The 19,636-nt window shown below is 42.7% G+C and overlaps 1 protein-coding gene across 2 annotated transcripts in view; it reads right to left on the bottom strand.

Annotated features, from left to right (window-relative positions):
- The window catches only part of LOC144495608 (protein NDRG1-like), a 73,661-nt gene that overhangs the window by 40,959 nt on the left and 13,066 nt on the right, over positions 1-19,636 (bottom strand). For both annotated transcript variants that reach the window (XM_078215805.1, XM_078215806.1), the window contains exon 2: positions 3,753-3,840. In XM_078215805.1, coding sequence (XP_078071931.1) covers positions 3,753-3,821 — 69 coding nt within the window. In that variant the 5' untranslated portion in view covers positions 3,822-3,840. The remainder of the gene's footprint in view (positions 1-3,752; positions 3,841-19,636) is intronic.

Raw genomic sequence — 19,636 nt, 5'->3', positions numbered from 1 at the left:
TACCCACTTGGGATGATTAGAATGAAGTTAATTAGAGACCCTCATGAGGCTTCTAGGGAGCAAGGCAAGCACAACAAAGGATGGAAACTGATTCCAAAAATGGAGAAAATATGGGTCATCCAAAGACAAAAAAACCCACCAAAATGCCATCTTTTGACTGTCCTAAACTTCAGTTGAGGACGAGACTGAAAATTTTAAAATTCATAAATGTTCTATTTAACTGCAAGTTGCTGTTGTGGTATCCACTTTGTGATAATGGATTTATTTTGCAGGTCAGACTTCCTCAGTGTGGAAGCAGATGTCATTTCAAATCCTCATTTGCAGTATTCTATTTTGCATGGAGTGCAAAATATATCACTAATAGGCTTAAGAGTATTAAAAGCTAGTCAAGCTTTTGAGATGAAAGGTTTACAGAGGTTTATTGTTGTTGTTCTCGCGTTATAGTAATTAGACAGTAATTTAAGCTTAGTTCGCATTGTCCTGCCATGGTCTCTGGGCAAAATTCATCACACTCGTGTCTCCACTTTTATTTCTGGAATCAAACTATGGGGATTTTTTCAGGTCCTAATATCACTTTTCTCAATTCAAAACCAGTTTCCACTAGTGGAGGGCCAAAAGAAAAAGGCCAGAAATACAAGATAGGTTAATTTGACTAATTAGGAATTCAGGAGAAAGATCTTTACCCCAAAAATGTGGAACTCACTATCTCAAGTAGTTGAGTAACAACATAATGCTTAAAAGGTGAAGCCTAGATATGCATGAGACAGAAAGAAATAAGGATATCCTGATAGGATTAGATGAAGAGGGGTGGGAGAGGACTCATGTTGAGCATAATAGCACTTGGGCCAACTGGCTTGTTTCGGTGCAGTCAATTGATTTTATGTAAACATAGAACATAACAGCGCAGTACAGGCCCTTCGGCCCTCAATGTTGCGCCGACCAGTGAAACCAATCTAAAGCCCCTCTAATCTACACTGTTCCAATATCATCCATATGTTTATCCAATAACCATTTGAATGCTCTTAATGTTGACGAGTCCACTACTGCTGCAGGCAGGGCATTCCACGCCCTTACTACGAGTAAAGAACCTACCTCTAACATCTGTCCTATATCTCTCACCCCTCAATTTAAAGCTATGTCCTCCCGTGTTAGCCATTACCATCCGAGGAAAAAGGCTCTCGCTATCCACCCTATCTAATCCTCTGATCATCTTGTATGCCTCTATTAAGTCACCTCTTAACCTCCTCCTCTCTAACGAAAACAACCTCAAGCCCCTCAGCGTTTCCTCATACGATCTTCCCACCATACCAGGCAACATCCTGGTAAATCTCCTCTGCACCCTTTCCAACGCTTCCACATCCTTCCTATAATGCGGCGACCAGAACTGTACGCAATACTCCAACTGTGGCCGCACCAGAGTTTTGCACAGTTGCAGCATGACCTCATGGCTCCGAAACTCAATTCCTCTACCAATAAAAGCTAATACACCGTATGCCTTCTTAACAACCCTATAAACCTGGGTGCCAACTTTCAGGGATCTATGCACATGGACACCCAGATCCCTCTGTTCATCCACACTACCAAGTATCTTACCATTAGCCCAGTACTCTGTATTCCTGTTACTCCTTCCAAAGTGAATCACCTCGCACTTTTCCGCATTAAACTCCATTTGCCACCTCAGCCCAGCTCTGCAGCTTATCTATGTCCCTCTGTAACCTGCCACTTCCCTCCACACTGTCTACAACTCCACCAACTTTAGTGTCATCCGCAAATTTACTAATCCATCCTTCTACGCCCTCATCCAAGTCATTTATAAAAATGACAAACAGCAGTGGCCCCAAAACAGATCCTTGCGGTACACCACTAGTAACTGAACTCCAGGAGGAATATTTCCCATCAACCATCAGAATTGGCTAGCTGTTTCCTTACAGCTAGCCAATTCCTGATCCAAACCACTAAATCACCCTCAATCCCATGTGTCCGTATTTTCTGTAATAGCTTACCATGGGGAACGTTATCAAACGCTTTGCTGAAATCCATATACACCACATCAACCGCTTTACCCTCATCCACCTCTTTGGTCACCACCTCAAAGAACTCAGTAAGGTTTGTGAGGCACGACCTACCCTTCACAAAACTGTGCTGACTATCCCTAATCAAATTATTCCTTTCTAGGTGATTATAAATCCTATCTCTTATAATCCTTTCCAAAACTTTGCCCACAACAGAAGTAGGCTCACCAGTCTATAATTACCAGGGTTGTCCCTACTCCCCTTCTTGAACAAGGGGACAACATTTGCTATCCTCCAGTCTTCTGGCACTGTTCCTGTAGACAATGACGACACAAAGATCAAAGCCAAAGGCTCTGCAATCTCCTCTAGCCTCCCAGAGAATCCTAGGATAAATCCCATCCAGCCCAGGGGACTTATCTATTTTTACCCTTTCCAGAATTGTTAACACCTCCTCCTCCTTATGAACCTCAATCCCGTCCAGTCCAACAGCCTGCATCTCAGTACTCCCCTCGACAACACTGTCCCTGTCCTGTGTGAATACCGATGAATATTCATTTAGTGCCTTTCCTATCTCTTCAGACTCCACACACAACTTCCCACTACTGTCCTTGACTGGCCCTAATCTTACCCTAGTCATTCTTTTACTCCTGACATACCTATGGAAAGCTTTAGGGTTTTTCTTGATCCTACTTGCCAAAGACTTCTCATGTCCCCTCCTGGCTCTTCTTAACTCTTTCTTTAGGTCCTTCCTAAAAGAACACGTGGGGGGCAATCTTACCGGCTTGTCCCTCCAGTCAGTCGGCGTGGCGAGCCAGTAACTGGTTAAGATTGAGAGAGACGGGAAACCGGCTTCGTACCTCTCGCAATACTACCGGCACAGTGAAGCTGGCAAAATCACTGCCCATGGGGTGGGGTGTTGTGTACTCTAATCAGGGAATCAGCCAGGGATGCCAGATCGCTGTTTTACGTACACAGAACAGTGGGAGATCGGTGCATGCACCCTCTAGCTGTCAGCAGCTGGCTTTCCAACCAGAATAGACTCTGCCCACTCCCCCTACTGGTGTGAATCACATTTTCCTTTTTTATTTTGCACTGAGTGGCATAAGATTGTGTTGGAGAGCTTGCCGAAGAAATGGGTGCAATTCTCTCCCGTTTTCATGCTTGTTTGGCACTTAGAATGTTTTTGGCAAGATCGCCCCCTCAGTGTCTTAAATTGTTATGTTCATCAGCTTCAAAAAAAAAAGAGGAATTCAACTGCACACCATATTGAATTTTTTTATTATAGTTTTAATCAAATACAAGCCTTTTTTTCCCCCTCTACTTTCATAGGATGTACACTGACATGGGCAGTATTTGTTGCCCATCCCTAACTGCCCTTGGAATGAGAGGCTTGCTAGGCCAGTTAAGAGTCAACTAAAAAATGTTTGTGGATCTGGAATCACTTAGGCCAGACAAGGATGAAATAACTTATTCCCCCCCCCCCCCCAAAAAAAAGGAAAATAGTGAACAGGATAGCTTTTTTTAAAAAAAACTTTTGTTTGCTGGTAGTTGTCATGGTCACCATTACTAAGATTAGCTTTATAATGCATTAATTGAATTTAAAATTTCACCAACTGCCATGGTGGAATTTGAACCTGAGCATTAGCTGGGCTTCCAGGTTATTAGTCCAGTAACATTACCATTATGCTGAATTCCCCCAAATACTCAAAATAAACTACATCAAACCACTGGTCTGCTCACCTCAGAGAACCCCGAATTGTCCACTAGTAGCTGTCGGACTTCAGCAAGTTGGATCTCTCGTAGAGACATCTTGCACTTTGTAGGGTAACTATGATAAAAACAAAAATGAATATCACAAAAAGGATTAACCACAAGAATGACAATTATTAAATTAGGAATAAGAAAACATTTTTACTCCTGATTAAATTCCCCTCAGGTAGCCAAGGAAAAATCACCATTGTATATGTATTAAATTAAAAACACATTGCAATTTATTTCACTTAGGCATAGCTAAAGACCCCGCAGACCACCCAGGGGTTCTATCCAACCCACTTTAAAATGTCACAATTAATGGGACGAAAGTTCAATCTCCCACATTTAACCAGTTCCTCTGCTTTCAGTCCCAGGTGTTCAAAATCCAATCTTGCAGCTGTACATTGTAAAAAGTAACATAAATCTTGTGTAAACTGCATGATACAAAAACAGAAAATGCTGGAAAATCTCAGCAGGTCTGACAGCATCTGTGGAGAGAGAATAGAGCCAATGTTTCAACTCTGGATAACCTTTCGTCAGAGCTCGTTTCAGATTCTAGGATCAGCAGCATTTTGTTTTTATCTAGTTGTGCGATGCAACTCAAGTGATAATGAGGCTTCTGTCTAACCTGTTTTATTATATGGTCTTGCGCATCAGTGACTTGTATTTTGGATTAGCTGACCAGTGGTTTATGAGAACCAATTGTTAAGAATAAATACAAAAATTTCTTCTGTTGCATTGCATTTTGCGAAAACCAAGAACATTTAGTTGATGAACTACTTGATTACACACCATAAATATGGGCTGAGGAAAGTTGGTTAGTCGAGGACCTGATGTGTTAACTGTATTATTTATTTCTCCTAAAGCCTACGCACATAGCATAACTGTAATAACCAACACCAAAAAGGATTTTAGTGCTATGGAATAGTTTACTAAAATAAGGCTGTGGAGGTACTAGCTAAGTGCTGGAATATGAACTTCAGTTAATTGGATTCAAATTTACAGCTGTATGCAATGAAAAGGGTGTACTTTATTTGCACTGAACAACTTGGGCAGGGACAATATGGTGGAGCATGAGGGAAGGTAAAAGGGACACAGATGTTAATTCCAATGGCAATTGTAATAGCAGGGGCTCATGAACACTTCCCCTGAACACTGCTTTGATTGTTACATTAACCCAGGCGTCTGAAGAGCCATAAAAGCTGCACAAATGCCAGAATTTTAACTCTAGCTAGATTTCCCTGGTTATAACAATCCCCGATGAGGCCTTGGACAATATTCCATACCTTTGGAGCCTACTGTCAACAAGGGCAGACATTAATGACACAGTTCAGTCATCAGAGGAGGAAGAATGTTCAAGACCAGGACCTGAGACCCAGCATCAAGCTCAGATCCAGAGCATTGAGATGCCCAATCTCTTCTATATGGCTCAGAGATGTGAACTATGTATATATAGCAGGCACCTCAAAACCTTTGGATGCTAATTCATTGTCAGGATCAGTGCACCTTGGTCAGCGTTCTCGTTCAGGTGAACATCTCCAGCATCAAAGCATTGACCACACGTGGCCTGCCCAGCAGAGCTAATCCAAATCATCCACATGCCAAACACGAGACTTCTGAAACAAGTGCTATACACTGGAGCTTCAACACAGCAAGTGATCCCTTTGAGGGCAAGGCAAATGCTTCAATAACACCCTTAAAGTCTCCTTAAAAAGTGCAACATCCCCACTGACACCTGGGAACCCCTGGCCCAAGACTGCTTGAACTGGAGGGGAAGGCGCCAAACACAAGTTTTATTGTTGAGAGCAAGCTGAAGTCAAGCGTCAACAGTGAACGAATGTGAACCTGGGCACCCACCCACCTATGACCGAGGTTGTAGGTCATGCATTCAACTCCTCAGTCACCAGAGAACTAATTTTTAGTGTGGAATCAAGTAACCCTTCATTCTATTGTCCAGGACACTGGGGATAACTCCTCTGGCTGAGATTGTACCAGTTTGCGGTTGTGGTTCACTTTTGAGTCACAAGGTTGTGCTTCCAGGGCTTGAGCACAAAAAAAAACATGGTTGACTCTCGAGGAGAGTCATAGAGGTTCACAGCATGGAAACAGCCCCATCGGCCCAACTTGTCCATGCCGCCTTTTTTTTTTAAAAACTCCCAAGCTAATCCCAATTGCCCGCATTTGGCCCATATCCCTCTATACCCATGTCACCATCTAAATGCTTTTTAAAAAGACAAAATTGTACCCATCTCTACTACTACCTTTGGCAGCTTGTTCCAGACACTCACCACCCTATGAAAAAATTGCCCCTCTGGACACTTTTGTATCTCTCCCCTTAAACCTATGCCCTCTAGTTTTAGACTCCCCTATCTTTGGGAAAAAATATTGACTATCTAGCTGATCGGTGCCCCTCATTTTATAGACCTCTATAAGATCACCCCTAAACCTCCTATGGTCCAGAGAAAAAGTCCCAGTCTTTCCAGCCTCTCCTTATAACTCAATCCATCAAGTCCTGGTAGCATTCTAGTAAATCCTTTCTGCACTCTTTCTAGTTTAATAATATCTTTTCTATAATAGGGTGACCAGAATTGCACACAGTATTCCAAGTGTGGCCGTACCAATGTCTTGTACAACTTCAACAAGATGTCCCAACTCCTGTATTCAATGCTCTGACCAATGAAACCAAGCATGCCGAATGCCTTTTTCACCACTCTGTCCACCTGTGACACCACTTTCAAGGAGCTATGAACATGTTCCCCTAGATCTCTGTTCTGTAACTCTCCCCATGCCCTAACATTGAACCAGAGCAGGACTTAGTTAATCTACCAAAATGCATCACCTCGCAGTTATCTAAATTAAACTCCATCTGCCATTTGTCAGCCCACTGCCCAATTGATCAAGATCCCGTTGCAATCGGAGATAACTTTCTTCACTGTCCACTATGCCACCAATCTTGGTGTCATCTGCAAACTTACTAACCATGCCTCCTATATTCTCATCCACTTGACTTTAAAAGGCTCTATCTGGCTGCTCAGGTGGATGTTTTAAGGTCCCATGCCCCCATTTCAAGAAGAGCTGACAATTTCAAATAAATGTTTGTCGTATTCCTGAATTAATACACATGTCTAAACTACAGTTAGGAGAAAGAAACAATAGGAAGTCAGATGTGATCCTTTGTGCTTCAAGATACTTTACCCAAAATGTGAGTGGATATAGTTACTGTTGATTCATCAAAAAAAACAAGGTCATGGATATGCTACGTTTTATTCAAAGCTACTATGTACACCCATTCCACCAAACTGTCAACCCATCAATTCCTTCCTTTGTTTACCATGCTCTCCAGTTTAGTAGAATTAGCAAACCAGAACTGTGGTGAAAAATACAAGAGTTCCAACTTTGTTTCGACAACAACTGATATCATGGACAGTGGCAGCCTTCACTAGTGAAATCAAATGGGAACCCCATGATAGCACATAATTTGAATTTTAGGGAGTGTACTTTATTTTCATGCCTAGCTGCTATTCACATTGCAGTTATTTAAGCGGTGCGGAGCAAACGAATGTACAAACTCAGTTAAACGTTGGAGTAATTTTTCTTTTAAGAATTCTCAACATAATGTACCGCGGAAATACTGAGATAATGCACAATGGCTTATTTCACCTAAAAATAATCCAGCGTCAGACCCCACTTGGAGTACTGTGCTCAGTTCTGGTCGCCTCATTACAGGAAGGATGTGGAAAAGATTGAAAGGATGCAGAGGAGATTTACAAGGATGTTGCCTGGATCGAGTGGCATGCCTTATGAGGATAGGCTGAGGGAGCTTGGTCTCTTCTCCTTGGAGAGACGTAGGATGAGAGGAGACCTAATAGAGGTATACAAGATGTTGAGAGGCATAGATCAGGTGGACTCTCAGAGGCTTTTTCCCAGGTTGGAAATGGCTGCTACGAGAGGACACAGGTTTAAGGTGCTGGGGGGTAGGTACAGGGGAAATGTTAGGGGGAAGTTTTTCACAAGAGGGTGGTGGGCGAGTGGAATCGGCTGCCGTCAGTGGTGGTGGAGGCAAACTCAATAGGGTCTTTTAAGAGACTCCTGGATGAGTACATGGGACTTAATAGGATGGAGGGTTATAGGTAGGCCTAAAAGGTAGAGATATGTTCGACACAACTTGTGGGGCAAAAGGGCCTGTTTTGTGCTGTAGTTTTGCTATGTTTCTATTTCGGATTCTAAAGTTAACCCACCTTGTAAACACAATGAGTAGTCACATTGCCGATTACTGAAGTAAGCTCTTACAGCAAAATTCTTCAGCCCCTCCTGCTGGCAGGGCATCTTCTAGTCCAGCTGATATTGATCACCACAAGGGTGAGGAATGTGTAAATTGCCATCGACTTTAGTGGGTCAGAAGATCATGCTGGCAGCTGATGATGAGCCGCCTCCACGGTGGGAAACCAGCAGAGTGAATGGGGGAGGCACTGCAAAATTCTGACCTTTTGTATAAGCATCAGGCAAATCCGTGTTCATCTCAGTTTTTACATTAGCCTCAAGTGACCAGATGCAATTTGTGTTAAAGGGTGCTTTGGAAAATGCACCCTCTCTAATGGTGGGAAACAGGCAATATGCAAAGATACTTAGATGTTATAGCAGCAAAACAAGGATCAAGTTACATGAAGGCCGAATGTTACTCAAAGTAAACAAGGCAAGTTTGCTTTCAAGGTGATTGTTAATAATGCAGGAGAATTTGTTGTTGCTTAGAGAAGGCAGTTAATAATTGGAACAAATCATATTCTTGGATAACTAGCCTGGCATTTGGATTCATCGAAATAAAAAAAGATAAATAGAACTGCAATTTGGAAAGACAAGATGAAATGAATTGGAGAGAGTGTTCTTCCTCAAATATCTCGGCAAAAAATGGGAATTATCCAAATTGACCCCAAGTCAGCCACTTCCTGTTTTTAAAATGGGAGAGGTGGGGGCGGGTATAAAAGAGACCAATTCACACCAAGTTGGTCATTAAAAGTTAGACTGGTATTACAGTCTTTTAATTTTTTTTTATTTGTACATCACAAGGCTGGGACCAATGGGCCTTGGGAAACCCAACAGGTAGTGAGAAGGGCCAGATGAACAGGAGTTTCCACCCACCCAAGATCCAATTGGTTTACCTATACATGGTCAATATTGACAAACCTATCCCATGATGTCAAATTTCCCCTTACCCCCGTCGGTCTTAACATTCAATTCCCAACTGTTTTCAAATCAATCTTTTAGTGGCATAGGAAACCTGTTGAAAATGCATTTTTAAAACATATCCTGCAGCTAATTTTAGTAGAAAGCACAGAAAAGCCTCATTTCCCTTCAGGCCAAATTAAAGATCAGGCCATGGTTGGAAAATGGAGATGGCTTGTAGGTGGTCTATAATGTGTCACAAGTTCAAAATGGAAGCCTCACCCCAAATATACTAGCATTGTTTAAAATGCAACATGTTGTCTGGGGCCTGATGTGGCAAATCAGAGTCCATGGAGCTTCGGTGGCCATCACGTGACTGGTAAATGGTTCAATACGCACAAAAAATTAAAGTAATCAAATGGGCCAGGGCAAGACATCGGAGCATAGATCTGGTCAGACTAGTCAGCATCCAGTACTCCAATAGGTCTTGCGTAATCTCACTGGGCAGAAAAGCCCAGAGTTGAGACCAAGGTGAGGCAGGAGACTAATTGGCCAGAAGCTGGGCAGCGGTCAAGCCTCAGAGAGGGATGCAAATGTGTGTATATATAAAAGAGAGAGAAAAAAAAAAGGAGAAAAAAAAGGAGAGAGAGAAAAAAAGCAAGCCTGATATATGAGAATCAGCATTGTGGCATTATTTTTCCCATTAAAAAATGACAACGGGTAGGACTTATATAAATTTTAAATCAGTGAACTAATTACTAGATTAATATATGTCTAGACATAGCTAGACTTATTTACATTTGATTTAAGTTTATTTCTGAGTGTCACAAATAGGCTTACATTAACACTGCATTGAAGTTACTGTAAAAATCCCCTAGTCGCCACACTCCATGCCTGTTCAGGTACAGGAGGGAGAATTTAGCATGGCCAATGCACCTAACCAGCATGTCTTTCAGACTGTGGGAGGAAACCAGTGCACCAACAGGAAACCCACGCAGACACGGGAAGAATGTGCAGTGGAAATTTAACCTGGGTCCCTAGCACGGTGAGGCAGCAGTGCTAATCACCATGCCACCCTGTGCTCATACCTATTACTTGTTTACATTTGATTTCATTCATACTTCTTTCAGGCAAAAAAAAGGGTGCTGACATCAGAATGCCTGAAGTTCCCCAATGTTCTTTGTAGGCATTTGCTACCAAATAAACCGGTTGGACTTTAACCTGGTGTTGTTAAAACTCTCACTTGGTAGGTCACTCAGGATTCCACAACCCAGTGGTAGGTAATGCAACTAAGAATGGGAAATCTGTGTCTCTGCTGAGTTAATTGGATTTCAAAGACATCCTTTGTCTTGGCACATATCTCCAAACTCCTTTCCCTACAGGAAGTCCGTTTCACTATGCCTCTTTCCCTTTCAGGTGTGACTGAGCCCCAAGCTGTTAGCACACCCGTTTCAACTCCCTTAAATTGACAGTCCCACAGCAGATGAGGGATGGACTTAGCTGAGGTTACGAGACACAAGGATCAAATGCACCAGTAGCAGCTGAAAGCTGTGTTGGCAGACAGCCCATGTCACAAAGACTTTACTGTTGATATGATCAGTCGACACAATGCACGCTTCTGCCTTCACCTTTATCCCACTATAACAATAATCTTGGACCATTCCTAGAGACCACAACAGCTTTATAACAAGACTCACATTTTAAACAGTGGCTATATCACTATGCTGCAAAGATTCCAACAAAGGCACACACCTATCTCCCAAGTAACAAAAATCTTGGCACCAGTTCAGTTTCTTCAGGAGGAGCCATATGCCTGCACAGAATTAACATCTGCACCACAAACAGCTGCCAGCTCAGACAAGAAGAGACAAGGGTCCCTCCTGGAGGATACTCCCATTGGAAACCCAGGAGAAAAAAAATCTATTTGATCTTAGTCTTGATGTCAAGTCATACCGTGGCTGCCCATGCACCTGGCAACCTTCTTTGCCAAGAGAGCACCTGAACCCCCTATCAAAGGAGGCAATCACAGGCAGGACCAGGGAGCTTGCAACCAATGGGTCACAGAGGGGTGTCCATTTTCACCAGAAAATGATGTGTTCCATTAGCTGATGGAGGGATTAGCCAGACCACAGAAAATTACGAGGGGCCATAGGTGCAAGCAGAAGCTTCTCAAGCCTGTGCTGGGTGGCAGGATTGGTATGGGCTAGTCAACCTCATGCTGGGTCACAATCTTGCTCTTTCCTTTCCATCTCCTCACAAATTGATTATGAATTTTGGTCTCGAGCCAGGCCAGCTCATTTCATCCCTGCTGACTGCTACCGAGGCAGATAGGTAGTGGTGAGAGATCCAACACCACATGAGCCAGCAGCGGAACATTAGGGGCCTGCCACGCAGTGCTACAGTAGGTCCATACCTGCTGGAGGTGCTGGTCTTATCATGCCCAGTGTGGCACTCGACACAATAGGCTGGCCCTCACCTCCACAGCATCCAGTCCATGTCTGTGTCTAGGAACCTTGGGACAGCTCTTCTTGCAGCCATATTGCTGGCAGAAATGAGTGGGTGCTGAAGGGAGCACATATGTTGGTCCTGCTTATAAAGGGCTAATAGTTGATTCGCAACTCCAGCACATCAGGAAATCAGCATCACTCATGGTGGGAAAAGCTGGCCCATTTACATAGGCTGAATACAACAATAAATCGTAGCATAAAGTAGATCTGGCATAAGGAAACCCCATTTTTCTTACCCCACCCCCCCATGCTTTTACAAATACTCAAGTGTACAACTCCCCCCGACCTCCCATTCAGCCATGACATCCATTATTAGTAGCCAGCTTCAATTTTTATTAGAGCCTTATAGCTGGGCAGAAGAAATCAAGTAGGTGATGGTATGCCTACCCTTTGCATTGGATGCTGAAAACATTTCAAAATGATCATCCCCACACCAACAGTTCAATAAACCAGTTTTTGGAGGGGCTCGAGGTGTCTATTTTCCTAGTACCCATATTATACCAAAAGATATAGAGACACAGAAAAAGGTGCAAAATTTATACTGTTATCCTTGTAAGCCTGAGATTAGCAAAGGAACAATGGCTGGATCTCAAAAATAAGCTCAAGGGTAATTGTTTGGATGTCTTTAAAATTATATATGTGTTTGTTAGAATAGTGTCTTCCCATTTGTTGGCACGAATAAAACTAGAAAGAAACTTTACCCGAGGACATGGAATTCACAACCACAGGAGTGTGGTTGATGCGAAACAACATAGATGCATTCAAAGGGAGGCTAAATAAGCATAGGAGGAGGGAGTTTTGTCAATAAGAATGGAGGAGGAAAGATGAGAGGAGGCTCAAAAGAGCCAAAATGCTGGCATAGATTGGTTTGAACAAACTGTTTCTCTGTACATTTTATCCCAGCATGATTAAGTCCCTTTAGGAAATATGAGGAACAAGCTGGTAGCGTGGAAGCAGCAGAACAGAGCAGGGATCAATGAAGCAAATTATAAATTTTGTTCAGTGACCATTTCCAATGATGCAGAAGTTTGCAGATTTTTCCCTAAAGTCACAATCTCAAAAAACTTTTAGTCTCTGCAAGTATTTCACAAATATTCAAAATCAGGAAGATATTCTATTTCAATTGCAACCAATACAGACAGAAAATTCATATACATTCTACTGAAGTTGTTAATTAATGGGATCACCCAGAACGAATGGCTGAGAAAGTTTCTTGGTTAAAAAAAAGCACAATACTTTTACATCTCATACCAGTTTTGATCACTGGCAGTAGTATACTCCTAATATCAACTTTAAGACCTGTACAGAGTCTCGATTGTATTCTATGGTATATTACTAGTTATCAAATGTCACTCGGATGTTTCATTGATCACACAGCACACTAGAAACATGGGTTTAATATATACTGTAGGTTCAGAAAACCCCACTTATGCCGAAAAGATTTGCATCCAAAATGTTACGTACTGGCTCAGTTTTCAAGCACCATTCCAGAGATTTGGGTACATCATCCAGGCTGACAATCAGTGCAATACTGCCCAAGTACTGCCATCAGAAAAAAAATTGTTAAACCAAGACCTCACCTTCCCGCTTAGGTGATTGCAAAAGATCCAACGGCATTATTCAAAGAGCAACAGGCAAATTCTTTCACAATACTTGCCAAATCTCCTCAGCCAACAAGAAAAGAAACACGAGTAGGCCATTTAGCCTGTTGAGCCTGCTCCGCCACTTAATATGCTCATGACTAATTAGCATTTCAATGCTTTTTACACACACTATCCCCATAACCCTTTACATTATTGTTCATCAGTAATCTAAGAATCTTGGCTTTAAACATACATAATGACTGAGCTTATGAAAAGAAATTTCTCCTCATCTTGGTCCTTCGTGGCATCCCCTTTATTTTGAAATTGTGCCCCAAAGAGAAAGAAACACAAGTATTTTGTAGGTTTCAATTACATAACCTCTCATTCTTTGAAACTCAGAAGAATACATGCCCACTTTGTCCAATATCTCTTCATAAGACAGCCCTGTCTTGCCCGGAACATGTCCAGTGAACCTTTGTTGCATTCCCTCTACGGCAATAAATATCCTTTTGAAACAAGTGAACTAAAACTGCACACAGTACTCCAGATGCAATCTAACCAAGCTCCTAAGCAAGACCTCACTACTCCAGCACTCAAATCCTCTTGCAATAAGGGCTTTCCATTAGAGTTCCTAATAGCTTGCTGCAATTGCATGCTAGCCTTCAGGTGATTTCTGGACAAAGCCATCCAGGTTCCTTAGTGCAAAACACTCTGCACATCTGTCCCATCTACCAAAACAGATCTCACATTTTTCCACATTATATTCATCCCCACATCTTCAAACCAAACTCCAGCAAGTTCATCAAACATGACTTCCCATTTGTAAATCCATGCTGAATATGCCCAAATCAGGTGATGATTGTCCAAGTGTCTATTTGTCACATTCAGCATTTTTCCTACCACTAAAGGCTAACATATTGTAGTTCCTGGTTTTCTCTGTCCCTTCTTAAATAGTGGGATGACATTTGCTACATTCCAATCTTCAGAAACCCTTCCAAAATCTAGAATTTGGGAAGATGATCACCAATCCATTCACTATCTCTATAGCAACCTCTTTTAACACTCTGGATGTTTAATAGCAGATCAGGGGGACTTTCAACTTTTAGTCCCATTAATTTCTCCAACACAACCAACCTTATTTTACTAAGTTCCGTCAATTCTGCTTTCACCCTAGTCCCTTACACCATCACATCTGGAAGATTTCCTGTATCTTTGTGACAAGCATCTAATCATATATATCTTTTGACTATTCACACAACTCCAGGTGCAAACTGACTCCCATGTAATGGACTGCAATGTGCTCTGGAAATCCAAATGTCCACTTTGATACAGTATCCACACCGATTACAATTCCAGACTTCACTCTAATGAACCACTTACTAATTAAAGACTTATAACAAACACTTCATTCAACTACATAATCCCTTATGAAAACAAACATTGAAGTCCCCCTCCCCACAAGGGCCAACTGCCACATTCCTATACTCTGCACCTTTGTTCTGATCTCTTAAATGGACGCTCTTAGTTCCATTTACGTTCCCTTTGTATTTTTGCCTATGCCATTCCTATCAACTACAGTCCCCCCCACCAACAGTATAAATCTTGTCTTCAGCTCTGACAAAGGATTATCCTGTCTTGCAATATTGGCTCTATTCTCTCTCCACAGATGCTGTCAAACCTGCTGATATTTTCCAGCATTGTGTTTTTGTTTCAGATTCCAGCATCTGCAGTGTTTTGCTTTTATATTAGGCCAATTCAGAGCCTATAACCACTTGTAGATGTCAAATGGTAGACACCCTACTGTATGAATGAATGGTTGTGAACATAGAACAGTACAGCACAGAACAGGCCCTTCGGCCCACGATGTTGTGCCGAGCTTTATCTGAAACCAAGATCAAGCTATCCCACTCCCTATCATCCTGGTGTGCTCCATGTGCCTATCCAATAACCGCTTAAATGTTCCTAAAGTGTCTGACTCCACTATCACTGCAGGCAGTCCATTCCACACCCCAACCACTCTCTGCGTAAAGAACCTACCTCTGATATCCTTCCTGTATCTCCCACCACGAACCCTATAGTTATGCCCCCTTGTAATAGCTCCATCCACCCGAGGAAATAGTCTTTGAACGTTCACTCTATCTATCCCCTTCATCATTTTATAAACCTCTATTAAGTCTCCCCTCAGCCTCCTCCGCTCCAGAGAGAACAGCCCTAGCTCCCTCAACCTTTCCTCATAAGACCTACCCTCCAAACCAGGCAGCATCCTGGTAAATCTCCTCTGCACTCTTTCCAGCACTTAATTAATCATGCAGAAATAATCCAGACATGATAGTCCTCAGACTTGTATCAATGAGTGGAATAGCAAGCAATAATTTTTAAATACTCCAGACTTTACTCATTTCCCACCTCCGAAATAATTAGAGCCTGAGTTTTAAATGCCTTGTAAGCTCCTTGACAGTTGCTTTTGACTGTTCCAATGAGCTTATGTACTTTTTCTGCACGTTCATGTCTAGTCTAGGGAGGGAAATTTGATACGGCTCTTCAGGGGGGTTTAAACTAATTTTCCCACTCCCCTGACAAAGGAGTTGTAGTCCAGAAGTCAGTGTTGAGGGTGGTGAGGTATTGGGGAAGGTATCAAGGTCAAGGGTGGGTACCGGTAGACAGGAAGGTGGGTTGAAGTGTGTCTACTTCAATGCAAGGAGCATCCGGAACAAGGTAGATGAACTTGTGGCATGGATTGGTACTACGATGTTGTGGCCATTACGGAGACGTGGGTAGAACAATGACAGGAATGGTTGTTGGACGTTCTGGGGTATAGATGTTTCAGTAAGTGTAGGGAAGCTGGTAAAAGAGGTGGAGGAGTAGCATTGTTAATCAAGGATAGTTTAACGGCTGCGGAAAGGCACTTCGAGGGGGATCTGCACACTGAGGTAATATGGGCTGAAGTTAGAAATAGGAAAGGAGCGGTCATGTTGTTAAGACTTTACTACAGGCCCCCAAATAGTAATAGAGATGTGGAGGAAGAAATTGCTAAGCAGATTATGGATATGTGTGGGGGTCACAGGGTAGTTGTCATGGGGGACTTTAACTTTCCAAATATTGATTGGAACCTTTGTAGCTCAAATAGTTCAGATGGGGCAGTTTTTGTGCAGTGTGTGCAGGAGGGTTTCCTGACACAATATGTGGATAGGCCGACAAGAGGCGAGGCCACATTGGATGTGGTACTGGGAAATGAACCGGGCCAAGTGTTAGATTTGGTTGTGGGACAGCACTTTGGAGATAGTGACCACAATTCGGTGTATTTTGTTATTGCAATGGAGAGGGATAGGGCCGTACAGCAGGGCAAGGTTTACAATTGGGGGAGAGGTAATTATGATGCGATTAGGCAAGAACTAGGGGGCATAAGATGGGAACAGAAACTGTCAGGGAAAGGCACTAATGAAAAGTGGAACTTTTTCCAAGGAACAAATACTGGGTGTCCTTGATAGGTATGTCCCCGTCAGGCAGGGAGGAGATGGCCGAGTGAGGGAACCATGGTTCACAAAAGAGGTGGAATGTCTTGTGAAAAGGAAGAGGGAAGCTTATGTAGGGATGAGGAAACAAGGTTCAGATGGCTCGATTGAGGGTTACAAGTTAGCAAGGAATGAGCTGAAAAAGGGACTTAGGAGAGCTAGAAGGGGACATGAGAAGTCCTTGGCGGGTCGGATCAAGAAAAACCCCAAGGCTTTTTACTCTTATGTGAGGAATAAAAGAATGACCAGGGTGAGGTTAGGGCCGGTTAAGGACAGTAGTGGGAACTTGTGTATGGAGTCAGTAGAGATAGGCGAGGTGATGAATGAATACTTTTCTTCAGTGTTCACCAAGGAGGGGCCATGTTTTTGAGGAAGAGAAGGTGTTACAGACTAATAGGCTGGAGGAAGTAGATGTTCGGAGGGAGGATGTACTAGCAGTTTTGAATAAACTGAAGGTCGATAAGTCCCCTGGGCCTGATGAAATGTATCCTAGGATTCTTTGGGAGGCAAGGGATGAGATTGCAGAGCCTTTGGCTTTGATCTTTGGGTCCTCACTGTCCACGGGGATGGCGCCAGAGGACTGGAGAGTGGCGAATGTTGTTCCTCTGTTTAAGAAAGGGAATAGAAATGACCCTGGTAATTATAGACCGGTTAGTCTTACTTCGGTGGTTGGTAAATTGATGGAAAAGGTACTTAGGGATGGGGTTTATGACCATTTAGAAAGATGCGGATTAATCCGGGATAGTCAGCATGGATTCGTGAAGGGCAAGTCGTGCCTCACAAATTTGATTGAATTTTTTGAGGAGATAACTAAGTGTGTTGATGAAGGTAGGGCAGTTGATGTCATATACATGGATTTTAGTAAGGCGTTTGATAAGGTCCCCCATGGTCGGCTTATGATGAAAGTGAGGAGGTGTGGGATAGAGGGAAAGTTGGCCGATTGGATAGGTAACAGGCTATCTGATCGTAGACAGAGGGTGGTGGTGGATGGAAAATTCTCGGACTGGAGGCAGGTTGCTAGCGGAGTGCCACAGGGATCAGTGCTTGGTCCTCTGCTCTTTGTGATTTTTATTAATGACTTAGAGGAGGGGGCTGAAGGGTGGATCAGTAAATTTGCTGATGACACCAAGATGGTGGAGTAGTGAATGAGGTGGAGGGCTGTTGTAGGCTGCAAAGAGACATAGATAGGATGCAAAGCTGGGCTGAAAAATGGCAAATGGAGTTTAACCCTGATAAATGTGAGGTGATTCATTTTGGTAGGTCTAATTTAAATGTGGATTACAGGGTCAAAGGTAGGGTTCTGAAGACTGTGGTGGAACAGAGAGATCTTGGGGTCCGTATCCACAGATCTCTAAAGGTTGCCACTCAAGTGGATAGAGCTGTGAAGGCGGCCTATAGTGTGTGAGCTTTTATTAACAGGGGGTTGGAGTTTAAGAGCCGTGGGGTTATGCTGCAACTGTACAGGACCTTGGTGAGACCACATTTGGAATATTGTGTGCAGTTCTGGTCACCTCACTATAAGGAGGATGTGGAAGCGCTGGAAAAAGAGTGCAGAGGAGATTTACCAGGATGCTGCCTGGTTTGGAGGGTAGGTCTTATAAGGAAAAGTTGAGGGAGCTAGGGCTGTTCTCTCTGGAGCAGAGGAGGCTGAGGGGAGACTTAATAGAGGTTTATAAAATGATGAAGGGGATAGATAGAGTGAACGTTCAAAGACTATTTCCTCGGGTGGATGGAGCTATTACAAGGGGGCATAACTATAGGGTTCGTGGTGGGAGATACAGGAAGGATATCAGAGGTAGGTTCTTTACGCAGAGAGTGGTTGGGGTGTGGAATGGACTGCCTGCAGTGATAGTGGAGTCAGACACTTTAGGAACATTTAAGCGGTTATTGGATAGGCACATGGAGCACACCAGGATGATAGGGAGTGGGATAGCTTGATCTTGGTTTCAGATAAAGCTCGGCACAACATCGTGGGCCGAAGGGCCTGTTCTGTGCTGTACTGTTCTATGTTCTAGTCTAAAGGCCATGTGATCTGCCCAATATTTGGCTAGTTCCGCCATGGAAAAGCAGCTCTGTTGTGCTTAAATCTGGACCCAAATGTCACTCATTTGCATTTATAAATTTTCACTGGCATGGTTAAGTGCCACACTGGTTAGCAGAATATTGACCCCAAACAATCCTAATCAGCTTTTCATTAGCAAAGACTTGTGAAATAAGCCATTTTTCATCTTTTAAAAATAATTTGCAGAGAGCATTCACAGTATTACGTTTAAAAATTTATTACGTGGCCACAGATGCCTGTGAATTTGAATGCAAATGAGGATACCAACCCCCTACCCCTGAAGAGCACAAATTATGCAAAAACTTGTCTTTCTGACCCAGAGAGTAGTTTTGTGAGGAACAGCATCAAGCAGCCTACTTAACAAAATATTGGCAGATATTCAAGCACAAAAGTTGCCATGGACATAATTCACTAAAATACTGAAATCTTTTATGCTTTGATTCCACTCAAAAACCTTCTCTGGGCAGAAATTTGAAATCAATATTGCTGTATAAATGTCCTGCACCATAATGCATAGTTTCTCTCTGCAATGTAGTCCTTCAAATGATGAAATTCCTTACATCTAATGCTATTTGTTTCCTGATCTTTCGGAAAACAAGGTTCTATAGTAACTGCATTTATGAAGACTAACATGCTAAAATTTGGCAGAAGCACTAACCATTCAATAGGCAAATCAAGAACATGTGCAAGACCATTTAGGCAACCGCAACATATAGGATCTGCATATCTCTTCAACTGGCTATTGCAGCAAACTGGTGGTGGTGGGAGGAAATAGAGGAATGACAAAAAAACCCCGCTTTGATGAGGAATATTAAACAATTTCTCAACAACTCCCTTGTCAGAATCTTAATATCATTCACTGAATGCAATGGCAATTGACAAAACCCAATATTAGTTATAAATATCAATACAAGTAGAAAATGGTAAATACCAGAAGTATACAGCACTTCCTACCAAAGTTTAACTATAAACACGAGTTTGAGGATGTGTGAAGACAGCGGGGAAGACCACCCAGGGAATTTAATCAGCATTCTCACCTGCAGGCAGG

This window comes from Mustelus asterias, chromosome 7 (genome assembly GCF_964213995.1).
Source record: "Mustelus asterias chromosome 7, sMusAst1.hap1.1, whole genome shotgun sequence".
Classification (NCBI taxonomy): Eukaryota; Metazoa; Chordata; class Chondrichthyes; order Carcharhiniformes; family Triakidae; genus Mustelus; species Mustelus asterias.
Note: the sequence above shows the minus strand (reverse complement) of the source record. Positions and strands in the feature narration are given on the sequence as shown.